At 34.4% G+C, this 13,193-nt stretch overlaps 1 protein-coding gene across 1 annotated transcript in view; it reads left to right on the top strand.

The window, feature by feature from the left end:
- Positions 1–13,193, top strand: part of LOC106645104 (uncharacterized) — a 368,821-nt gene that overhangs the window by 214,676 nt on the left and 140,952 nt on the right. The window contains exons 2-4 of the mRNA XM_089598080.1: positions 2,381–2,543; positions 2,626–2,747; positions 2,904–3,142. Of these exons, the coding sequence (XP_089454206.1) occupies positions 2,381–2,543; positions 2,626–2,747; positions 2,904–3,142 (524 nt within the window). The remainder of the gene's footprint in view (positions 1–2,380; positions 2,544–2,625; positions 2,748–2,903; positions 3,143–13,193) is intronic.

Below are 13,193 nucleotides of genomic sequence, written 5' to 3'. Positions count from 1 at the left end.
ATTTTTTAGTTGACGCCTGCTTTCTTGAAGTACATGAATATTATGCAGTATTCTTAATAATTGATACATAATTTCCAAGACATAACTGGTAATTAATGAGAAATATAAATACACACACACACACACTATATACTAGTGGGGCTGACGCTCCCCTGCACACTCCACGCGCCAACCCCCCACTAACAGATTAAGTAGACAAAATGACAAAATTACTCGTATAATTATCAATGCAGACTGAAAATGAGTTTACAATAGCAGGATACGCGACTTACAAAGAAGCTGATGAAACAGATGATAACATAAATATTCATTTTCCAATCGAATTTTTAAATAAAATCAGTGAAGATCTTGCACCACATGAATTCAAATTAAAAATAAATGCTATAGTAATCATAATAAGAAAATTTAGTATACCAAACGGTCTTTGTCATGGCACAAGATTAAAAATAAGAAAATAATTTTAGTATAATATAGAAGCCGAAATAATAACGGGGGAAAAAAAAGCAAAGATTATATTGCTAAAATAACATTGAATACTGGCACCTTATTATCATTATCTTTCGTCTTATATAAAAAACAGTTTTCTTTTGTATAAGCATTTTCTATGACTATTAACAAATGACAAGGACAGAGCTTTTAGTTCTTAGGATTGTACATTTAAAAACCTTCATTCTCTCACGGACAATTATAAGTTGCTTTATCAAGATGTGTACATAAAAAAAGAGTTTTTATTGAAATTGAATCCGAGAATGAACCAAAAATTATAAATATTGCTTAGCAAGAAATTTTTCAATGATTTAAAAATATGCAACATTAAAGATCGTCACATTTAAACAGACATATGTTGATTCATAAAAAACCATGAAAAGAAATATGTGAAAAATATGGAAAGGGTTTTAAAAGAACAGATGGGTTCAAACAACACATGAAATGTCACAGCATTAAATTAACAGAATAAAGTATTGTTTCAAAAGCTTAATTGTGTTCGTCTATTTATTTATATCTTCTCCTAAATTCTGTCGTCTGTAAAGAAAGTTCTCAGTTAATCATGAATTTTATATTTGGGTATAGTACACATGGACCAGAAAAAGATTTCAAATTTAAAAGTTTAATCAAGTTAAACAAATAATGGTCCTTTAAAGACATATAGTGAATAAGAGGGAGACAATAGACAGAGGGATACCTATGATCAGTGACTTGAAAAACTCTTAAAATGAGGTATGACTTGGGTACTAAATTACATACATTTTTTTACATTCCAGATGGTAAAATATTCTATAAATAAGTATTTTTGGGGGAAGGTGGAAGGGTAGCAAGGGGGAGCTGAGGGATAAACATAAGCAAATAACTATGTGAATCAAGGGGATCTGTGGGGGAGCTAAGTGGGCGCTGAGAGGGAGCGGGGTGGGCTAAAAGTCACTTTCGTCAATACAACTATTTAATATAGGGATACATATATCGGCATTCACGCAAATTAATCGACAAAAAATGTAAACTTTTGATATATATATATTTATAATAAATTGCCAATAGCTTGAATGTAGCAGTTGAGAAGCGGAAGTCACCGAGAGCTTAGTAGTAAAATTGATAACGCTATTTTTCAGCAAGTTCAGTTCTCAAGTCTGGTCAAGGTGGTAATATTTTTGATTGCTACGTATGACAAATTTTGTAAATATTAGTAGTTTTTTAGTAAAAATATTTATTGCCTAGGCAAAACCTGTCGTAAATTAAAGAAGTTAAGGAATTTTATTACTTGCATTAGTTCTATATAGTATTCATGATTCACAAAAAAAGATGTTATATTATGTAAGCGTATAATAAGTCCGTAAAATACGTGTTCTAATTAGTCTAGAATTAAAGTTAAAAAAAAAATTGAAGCTGCATTAAAGATTTTTTTGACTTGCCACGAATTTTCTACTCAAGCAGTTAGTCCAAGACAAGCAGAATTTGTAATGTGTAGAGCGTTGCAATTGTGCCCACACCTTAACGCTTGAATAATTAACATCTTTGGTTTAGCCTTGGTGTGGTTTAAGTGTATCTTCACATATTTAGCGTCATACAGAGAATGTAAAAGTGAACTTATTCTGTAGGCAAGCTCCATAAAGTCCCTTTTGGTTTTCAATATGCATGCCATTTTTGAGTTTTGCTCATAATTATGAGCAAATTTATCATAATTAATACCACTGCACACGAGCTTTTTTTTCCTTAATTTTACAGTGTCCGTATAATGTTAGCCCCTGCATATAAAAATTCAATTTGACAACGAACACACTAATTCAAGCATACATACCGTACGCACCCATAAACAGTATGTAGACACATAAATTTGTTAAAAAAACATAATATTATTAATTTTACGTTTTTTAAAATTTATTTTTAGGCATGGTCAGTAGTGCATTCATGTGGGGTTTGATGGCTGATGCATTTGGACGAAAACCAGTTGTTTTATATGGCTATTTATTTGATGGAATTCTAAATGTTTTAAGTGGATTATCGCAAAACTTCTACGTTTTGCTTTTTTTTAAATTTACATGTGGCTTTGTGTAAGCTTTTTTTAGTAACACTGTTACATTTATAGGAAAAATTAACAAACACAGCCTTACAATCAATCAAATTCTGTTATAGAGTAAGTGGACCTTATGCTTCTATTATGACATACTGCGCTGAATTTCATTCAACAAAAGATAGACCTAAGGTGACTATGATCCTTGGATTCTTTCTTACTGCTGGAAGTATAGTGGGAGCTGGTATGAAGTATAACATTTTTCTATAGTTAGTTTATTTTAGGCATTTTAATCATTTTTAATAACGTTTTTAACGCTTTGTAAGTCACAAAAAAAATTTCATTTACAATAAAATACAAGTTTTTTCCCAAAACAGTTTATATTTTTTGTTGATTTTAGCTCTAGCATTTCTAATTATTCCACAAAATATAGTATTTAGTTACAATAGTTTTTATTGGCGTTCGTGGCAGATATATTTATCAGTATGTGGATTACCAATTCTATTCGGAGCGATGAGCCTCGGGCTTTTTCCAGAGAGTCCAAAATTTTTAATGAGTCAAGGTAAAAATAAAAAGGCTCTTAAAGTTTTTAGAAAAATGTATGCAATGAATTTTGGAAAATCTAAGGAAGCTTATCCGGTACGTAAATATTTTAAAATCTAATGTAAATTTTGATTCATTTTTTCAAATTCTTACTCGTTAACATTTTTTAAGAAGTTCTTTGTATGATACGAATGTTTTTTGTGATGGATTGACCAGTAAGGGTCAACAATATTATTTAAAGTGAAACTTCTTATGGAACGTTGCAAATTTTTTCGAGTGACACGAAATTTCTGAGCACCCCACCACTCCAGCCACTCTCTCTCTCTCCGCGTCCCCCTTGCCACTACATGCTATACTAACAGTGCATACCTACCACTCCAGCCTCTCTCTCTCTCTGCCGCGTCCTCCTTGCCACCACATGCTATACTAACAGGCATCCCTACTACTCCAACTCTAGCCGCTGCATGTGTGTGTGTGTAACGAGGTATTATTTGTTATTAAATTACCTTAAATTCGTATTTTAGTTGTACTTTTCTGATGTATGAATGATGAGTTATAAATAGTATACCTTGAAAATTAATAGAGATGTCCACAAATTAACAATATAATCTCATAAAATAAGAAAAATCGTCATATCTCGACGGTGAAGCAAAATAGGACAAAAATACTGATTTTTTATGAGTATCCTAAAGGGGAAATAAAATATCGAGACGCACAAATAGAGGTGTCATTTGTTGAAATTACATAACCTCAAATTCGTATTTTCACTCTATCTTTATGAAATTTCAGTTAAAAATGGGAATAAATTACAATATACTTTAAACATTAATAATTCAGATGTGCGCGAAGAAATTTAAAGTGTTTTCATGACAACATAACCTCATAAAATACGAAAAATCGTCTTATTTTGACCGAGAAGCAAAACTGACCAAAAATACCGATTTCTTACGGGTATCCTAAAGGGGAAATAAAATATTGAGACGCACAAATTGAGGTGTCATTTGTTACGATTACATAACCTCAAATTCGTATTAGCGGTCTATCTTTATGAAATTGTAGGTCTATCTTAACTCGTAACAATAACACATATGATTGTTTCTCATGTAATTTTCTGTATAAAATGAGTTCAATATTTGATACTTGAAGTTTCACTTCTATCGTGGGTCCCACGACCCATTTTTTTTTCTAGAGTAAAAAATCTGAAAAGGTTAAAACTGATACAGGAGTCCTCTTTATCGCTAGAGAAACCTGTCAGAAAGACTTGCTTGGATAAGTCAGAAGTTACTAATTCTCTTTAATGCCATCAGTGTGAACTGCTCTGGCGTTGCAAATAAAGTGGAAAATTGGTTTAAGTTTGTATTTAGTATTCGTGACAAAAAGTTTTCTTTTATTCTAGCTTGGATAAAAACTAAATTTTGTTAACGCCCTCGTATAATTTATTATGATTTTGCATCAACACCAATACCAAAATATTTGAAGATAGCTTACGGTATGAGCTCAGTTACTTTCCTGAAAATTTAAAATACTTTAATGATTATAAGATAATGGAATACATTATCAACGTTAAAAAAATATTTCTATAATTTTTTGGAAAGTGGAAATATTTAACTATAAAGAACAGAAATTCTACTTGAAACAAATTGCATAATGCTTATAGCTTAAATTACAATTGTCTATAAGCTGTTTTTAGGTACATACTTACATTCTTTTTGTTAATAACCGAAAAACGTTAAATGATGTATGAGTAAATTCATTTATTGCAGTATTTTTAAATTATCACTTCATTGTAACGATGAGTATTTTATGTTGACCTCATTTTAACTTCTTATTTTTCTTAGTAATAATGAGTTATTTTTCATCATAGCAAAAAAAATACTGGTTTTGAAACAATTCGGCTTTACACATAAAATGATCCATCTGTAATCAGTCAAGTATTTGGAATATCAGCGTTTCAACGCTGTAAACGTATGTTTTGAGAAATATTTCCACACTATGCTGCTTCTACATTAAAATTTGATAATTTGCTATCGTAATTTGTTGGTACTTATTCTAAAGTTTGTCCAAGCTGAAAAAAAGCACAGCATTCGTCTGGACTCAAAAAAAGGTCATAGTCTTCGTATGGAGTTAGATAAGAGACGAAGTATTCGTTTGAACTCCGAAAAAGGACATAATAAATTGTTTGGGACCAAAAAAGGACATAGTCTTTGTCTTAACTAAAGTAAAAAGCATAGTTTTTATTTGAATTTAAGGAAAGGGCACTATTTTTGTCGAGACTAAACTATTTTATTCGTGATTTAAAAGCACTTATCTCAGAACAAGAACTTAGTTGTTCGGTAGAGTAGGAAACTTATTTATACAAAGTAATATTTTATACTTAATTCTGTTATATGATGTCGTTTGCATCAGTAATTTACTCTACATAACTTTGAAAAAAGGAGAGTGGAAGCTCATTCTTATAACTTTCGGAAATAAATGCAACTTAATTTTGTTAAGAAATATTAGATCGCATTTTGTTAGTTTTATATCTGACTTTTTCGTTTTAACATTGAATTCCTAATGAATTTTGCTAGGGCAAGGGCTTCATTTATTTTTTTAAGTGTGGAGAATGTGCATTTACATTTTTTTTCCGGTAAAATATCTAGCTGATGAATAAACAATATTCCTTAGCTGTGAAATCAAAGTAATCTTATCGATAATCTAGACAACTCGATCTATCTCTAGACTGCTCGTTACTATGTAAGACATTTTTTTTTATATTTACAGGATTTATATTATTCTGAGGACTATTTTAGTTTCAAAAGATTTTAAATTTTTTTTACATACTCATCTATTTTTTCCTAAGCTTGGACTATTCTCGTTATATAGACGTTGTTGCATGTATTCATGGTAGGGTATGTGAGCTGATATACCAGTATGAACATTTCATAATGTATGAAATTAGTTATTAGCATGCAATATTATAATAAGAATAAGCATTAAGCAATCCTTTTATTTCAAATAGTATAGTCCGTACAAATAAAGTAATCACACCACAAATGTTATTCTTTGTTATGTCTACTTAAATAAAATGTTACATTACGTCATCTAATCGAACTACAAGACATAATTAGTATCGTATATGATGTCATATTTTTTGTAAATCAAAATGAAAAAACTTTTGAACTCATTCTGTTTCCGATTGCGCGTTACAATTTTAGATAAATCAGGCTTGCGACATTTTCTTATTGAAGATATATAAGAATGTAGTTTGCAAACTACCTAATTAACCAATTTATATAAAAATATAAACAAATCTTTGTAAAGAAGCTCTTTGAGTCGTTCGGGCAGTTGAAAAAAACATAAAAAATTACATAATCAGGCGTCAATTTTATTACTATGCACAATTTTTGAGTATGTATTATACAATAGTTCTAAACAAATAAATATACAAAAGAAGAAACATTTATTTTTGTTTCCTTTACTGGCTTTTCGTAACACAAAACTGCACAAATAAATTTATTAATAAATTTTGAAGAAACATAAGACGTGTTGAAAAATATTTAAATAACAACTGCAAAATTTTCAAAAACCTTTGACTTCTCTCTTTTGAATTTATGCAATTTGTATATTAACTAGAACATTTTTTTACAAACTGGACTGTGAAAGGGGCAAGGGTGGCTATAAGAATTTGATGGGATGGCCAAGGAAGGAGGGGGGTGACGTTTTAGAAACTAACAAGACTATGCTTAAAAAATTGAGCATTTCTATAATCTTATATAAGGGTAAAACGTGGAGTGACTAGATAAAGAGGTCTTAGTGACATATCTTATGAGTATATACACGTAGGAAGACATATATGAAAATGTTTAAGATAGAAAGCACTAAGCCTTACACATACAACGTGGTAAGTAAGTTTGTCAAACTTAACTGTTACCTTGAAAATATTTGTGACAAGCCAGATGGATTTAAGAACTGTGGCTTGTAAGTATTAAAAAAATATTCAAAGTAATAATTTTTTAAACATTTTAATTTTTTAGTGCAGTTAAATGTAAAATTTTTTCCTATATCACTAATTCTAGTATCTTTTTTTACTAGTCAATGTTTACTAATTATACTGACAGGTTATGTAGAAGAATTATAGAAAAAAATGAGGTCTGCATTTTGGGAGCTCCAGCAGATGCAAAACTAGAACATGCTGTGTTACTTGACTTGATATCATAGAAGCCCATCATTTTCCTGAATGGAAGTATTTATTCTTTTTTTAAATTTTTTATTTTTTTTTTCTGATTTACTGATATGTACTTATTCAATTATAGTTCTTGCAAGTTTACTTTTAAAATTATAACTATCTTATAAGGTTTAAATATTTTCTCATATATGTTGCCAAAACAAACAGAAGATCTAAAATAAAGTATTAGTGTTTTTGTATTTGTATGCCTTCATAATTGTATTTCTCCTTAGAAAATCTACAAAAATATTATTTTTTGACCGCTTTTTTTCTATTACCAATGAAACATTTTGTAAAGATCTTGAGGGTTATTTTTTCATATTGTAATTTAAAAAAAAAAAAACGCAAAATATTTAAATAAAAATGATAATAGCTAAATTCTCTGATTTGGAGACAAATGTAACTAAAAGAAACAAAAGATAATGGATTCTTAAGTTTTTAAGTATAAAGTTATATTTTAATACAATTATATGGCAGACGATATTATTATTAATATAAATATACGTTCTTTGAAACGACACTGTGTACGTAGGTAATACCATTATCATTGAAATAAGTGTGCCTGGGTTAGTTGAGTAAGGTTTTAATAAATACTTCAATATTTAGTATAGAAATAGTTATAGACTATAAGCGACGGTTGTCCCACTGTCTTTGAACCTGAAAAAAAAAGGGGAAGGGGGTACGTAGAAAGAGGCCACCTCATTTCGTGCGTTCTCCGGGTCCTTCGTCCTCCTGGATTCTGCTTCTGAAAAGAGGAGTTTTAACGGGAATTTTCTCTTGTTATTCCGACAGCAATAAATATGGGAAATGCTATCACGTCAAGCTAAGAAAATTGTTTATTACAGCTCTCCACACTGTTCTACAAATAAAGTCTTCGATGGCACTACAGTGGCCCCGCCTCGCCGCGTGAGCCGCAAGCCCACGTTCAGGGTCCTGAGACCAGGGTCCTGAGGCCTCTGCCCTAATGCGCTCCTGACTACGTCACTCACGCACACACACTCGTGCACGTCCTCACACGCAACCTCCCGCCACTGTTCCTTTCCTGCTAAACATACAACCTTACTCTATTCTACAGCTGCCTTTTCCTTCTCATCCAGTTAAATTAAATTTTTCTTTGCACTCTTTCTCTCTCACACTCTTACTGTCTCCCGGTTATCTTATTCTTGTCCTCTTTTGTCCCTAGTCCTGATCCTTGCTCTCTCTCTCTCTTCCTCTCTCTCACTTTCTCCCTTGGCTATGCCCCTCTATCCTGCACACCTGGAGCGGAAACGCGAGAACATCCCAAAATCTAGCACTCCCGAACATGCACCCGCGACTTCTCGTGATCTAGCCCTCTTTCTCTCTCTCTCGCCCTCAGACTCTCTCTCATTTTCTCTCTCTCTCTCTTGCCCTATCCTCTGTCTACTCCAGGACCTCATCCAGGAGGCCTACCAGCGCTTGTGAGTCCTAGCACGACGCACGAAAAAAACGGAGGGAATAGAAACACGTTCCCTCTCGGCTCTCTGACTCGTGACAAGGGCGTATGGCGTTCTGCTGGGCCTCGAGCTTTTGGTAAGTCCGTGGGGCTGATGGCTGCGGTCTTACTTTCTCTCTTTTCCTTGTTCTGCGGTCAACTGGACCGGTTCTGGAGCCAACATTACATGAGAGCCACATATTCTTGGGAGCCAGTTACACATGAGAGATTATTAGATAAGTCAGACTTTCTGCCAGACTTTTAGCCAGACTTTGAATCAGACTTACAGCCGGACATAGAGCTAGACTTTCAGCCAGGCATTTAGCCAGACATACAGCCAGACTTTCAACCAGACATACAGCCAGACCTTGAGCCAGTCTTTAAGTCAGACATACAGCCAGACTTTGAGTCAGACTTTTAACCAGACATACAGCTAGACTTTCAGCGAGACATTAAGCCAGACTTCAAGCCAGACTAACTGTTAGACATTTAGCCAGTTTTTCTGCCAAACTTCTAGCCAGACATTCAGCCAGACTTCCAGCCAGACATTAAACCATTTGATAAAAAATAGGTTCTGAAATTTTATTAGACCTTCAGACTGCAGTAAAAGGGCAGAAGCAGGTATGAATTTAATTCGTGCCTTCAATGAAATAGAAAAAATGTTACATGTAAGTTTAATTGTATTACATATCACAGTTAAAAAAAAAAAATAAAATAACAAAGGAGATTTCATTATGAATAAAACAGTGAAAAATTGAGAAATATTACAAATTGTTTTAATAAGCAAATTCAATTGCAGATGAGCGCATATATAATAAATGTTTATTGCACAGTTGATTATGACTATCTGACCGTTCAGACCATATCGTTAAGGCTATGGGATTATTCGCTCCTCTTTTAGCCTTACTCCTTCGTTGAATCTTGTTCCATTAAGAATTTATCACGCGCTTTTCTCCAGTGGGTGCAAACGGTGATCGAGAGTAAAAAACGATAAATATACATATTTATGAGTATGTATATACAGTGTTAGCTTGCAATGGTTCATGCCACCTGTTAAGCTAACCTCATGACAAATCACCATTCTGAACAATTTTTTTTTTTTAAACTAGCTATTTGTTTTGAAAAAAAAATTGCATTTTATTTAGGATAGTTTAATCTCTTATAAATAAAGTTTTCAGCCAATTTAACCAAGACAGAATATCCTTATAGTTTGTGCGGGGTCTTTTAAAAAAATTTTTGTGTATTATTTTACAAATAATCTAAAAAATTTCTAAACATATATGGTCAACGACTTTTCTAAAGAAAAAAATCAGAAAAAACTTATAATATATTAGTTTGGCTTCCCTCACAGTATCTTTCAATTTTTACAACTATAATTCCTCAGTACTTTTCTGGCACTTTCTTGATCTTGTACTTCAATTGTATTATAATAACTATATTTATAAAAAAGTTAAATGTTAAGAAGCGTTAATTTTTTAAGGACCCTTATAGCACCCTACCCAAGGTACGGTACCAATGGCTGAAGCCACCTTAAACAAGTGACACTTTCTAGCACTGATTAGTGTACATATTATTTATATTGTATTGTACCGTGTAACTAGGTAAATCTAGCCTTCAGGCTCTTGCTGTTCTCGCTGACACAACGCGTATGACGTCGCAATAGCAAAGGCTTACCTTCCCGACATTGTTTTCTTGTTTTGGCTCCCAGAAAAAGAAGAAGAAGACGACGTGACGTGGGACACAGCAGCAAGAGCGGCGAAGGAATAAGAGTAAGCACGCGCAGCACAGTTTGGAGCGTGGTGGCAGCCCTCGGGTATAAGAAAAGGAGACTGACTTAGCCTCGAGTTGAGAGCCATCGCGTGCGCATAGGGAAGCCAGAGGTTTTGTGATTTGAGAGAGAGAGCGAGAGAAATCTGCTTTAGAACGAGAAACAGAGAAGAGAGAGCTGATGTGTCCCCGTCGTCAGAGACCACTACCGTGAGGAGATCCAGGACGAGATAGAGAGTGACCGCAGAACGAGGAAAAGAGAGAGAGTAAGACCGCAGCCATCAGCCCCACGGACTTACCAAAAGCTCGAGGCCCAGCAGAACGCCATACGCCCTTGTCACGAGTCAGAGAGCCGAGAGGGAACGTGTTTCTATTCCCTCCGTTTTTTTCGTGCGTCGTGCTAGGACTCGCAAGCGCTGGTAGGCCTCCTGGATAAGGTCCTAGAGTAGACAGAGGATAGGGCAAGAGAGAGAGAGAGAAAATGAAAGAGAGTCTAAGGGGGAGAGAGAGAGAAAGAGGGCTAGATCACGAGAAGTCACGGGTGCATGTTCGGGAGTGCTTGATTTTGGGATGTTCTCGCGTTTCCGCTCCAGGTGTGCAGGATAGAGGGGCATAGCCAAGGAAGAAAGTGAGAGAGAGGAAGAGAGAGAGAGAGCAAGGATCAGGACTAGGGACAAACTATAAGGATATTCTGTCTTGGTTAAATTGGCTGAAAACTTTATTTATAAGAGATTAAACTATCCTAAATAAAATGCAATTTTTTTTTCAAAACAAATAGCTAGTTTAAAAAAAAAAAATTGTTCAGAATGGTGATTTGTCATGAGGTTAGCTTAACAGGTGGCATGAACCATTGCAAGCTAACACTGTATATACATACTCATAAATATGTATATTTATCGTTTTTTACTCTCGATCACCGTTTGCACCCACTGGAGAAAAGCGCGTGATAAATTCTTAATGGAACAAGATTCAACGAAGGAGTAAGGCTAAAAGAGGAGCGAATAATCCCATAGCCTTAACGATATGGTCTGAACGGTCAGATAGTCATAATCAACTGTGCAATAAACATTTATTATATATGCGCTCATCTGCAATTGAATTTGCTTATTAAAACAATTTGTAATATTTCTCAATTTTTCACTGTTTTATTCATAATGAAATCTCCTTTGTTATTTTATTTTTTTTTTTTAACTGTGATATGTAATACAATTAAACTTACATGTAACATTTTTTCTATTTCATTGAAGGCACGAATTAAATTCATACCTGCTTCTGCCCTTTTACTGCAGTCTGAAGGTCTAATAAAATTTCAGAACCTATTTTTTATCAAATGGTTTAATGTCTGGCTGGAAGTCTGGCTGAATGTCTGGCTGGAAGTTTGGCAGAAAAACTGGCTAAATGTCTAACAGTTAGTCTGGCTTGAAGTCTGGCTTAATGTCTGGCTGAAAGTCTAGCTGTATGTCTGGTTAAAAGTCTGACTCAAAGTCTGGCTGTATGTCTGACTTAAAGACTGGCTCAAGGTCTGGCTGTATGTCTGGTTGAAAGTCTGGCTGTATGTCTGGCTAAATGCCTGGCTGAAAGTCTAGCTCTATGTCCGGCTGTAAGTCTGATTCAAAGTCTGGCTAAAAGTCTGGCAGAAAGTCTGACTTATCTAATAATCTCTCATGTGTAACTGGCTCCCAAGAATATGTGGCTCTCATGTAATGTTGGCTCCCTAGCATAATTAGCTCCCATATGTATTAGCACCTAGGATCTATTGTCTTTTGTGTAATGTTGGCTTCTAAGCATCAAAAGGCTTGCATGCGTAGTTGGCTTCCAAGAATCATTGGCTCCCAAAAGTAACTGGCCATCAAAAATCTCTGGCTCCCATGTAATGTTGGCTCCCAAGAATCATTGGCTTCCATGTGTAATTAGCTCCGAAAAATCATTGGCTTTTATGTAATGTTGGCTTCTAAGTATCATTAGGCTTCCCTTTTGAGTTGGCTCCCAAGAATTATATGCTTCCAAGAGTAACTGGCTTCCAAAAATCTATGGTTTCTAAGTAATGTTGGCTCCTCAAGAACCATTGACTCTCATGTGTTATAAGCTCTTAAGAATCTATGGCTCCCATGTTATGTTGGCTACCAAGCATTTGTAGCTCCCATATGTAGTGAGCACCTAGTATTTATTGTCATCCATTCAATGTTGGCTTCTAAGCATCATGAGGCTCGCATGTGTAGTTGGTTCCCAAGGATTATATGCTCCGATGTGTGACTGGTTCCCAAAAATCTATGGCTTCCATGTAATGTTAGCTCTTCAAGAATCATTGACTCTCATGTGTGATTGGCTGCCAAATATCATTGGTTTTCATGTGATGTTAGCCTCCAGGCATCACTAGGCTTGCATGTAAGGTTAACTCTTGAGAATCATGTCATGTTGGCTCCCAAGAAAGGCTGTATGTCTGGCTGCAATTCTGGCAGAAAGTCTGGCTGAAAGTCTGGCTCAAAGTCTGGCTTATTGTCTAGCAGAAAGTCTGGCCAAATTTCTGACTGGAAGTTTGGCTGAATGTCTGGCTGGAAGTCTGGCTAAAAGTCTGGCAGAAAGTCTGACTGGAAGTCTGGCTCAATGTCTGTCAGAAAGTCTGGTTGAATTTTTTAGTCTGGAAGTCTGGCTCCAAGTCTTGTTAAATGTGTGGCAGAAAGTATTGCTTAAAGTTTGGCTAAATGTTTTTCAGGAAGCCC

This window comes from Copidosoma floridanum, unplaced genomic scaffold (assembly GCF_036245765.1).
Source record: "Copidosoma floridanum isolate Cflo_tuat_1 unplaced genomic scaffold, Cflo_Japanese_pri ptg000005l, whole genome shotgun sequence".
In the NCBI taxonomy this organism is placed as follows: domain Eukaryota; kingdom Metazoa; phylum Arthropoda; class Insecta; order Hymenoptera; family Encyrtidae; genus Copidosoma; species Copidosoma floridanum.
Note: the sequence above shows the minus strand (reverse complement) of the source record. Positions and strands in the feature narration are given on the sequence as shown.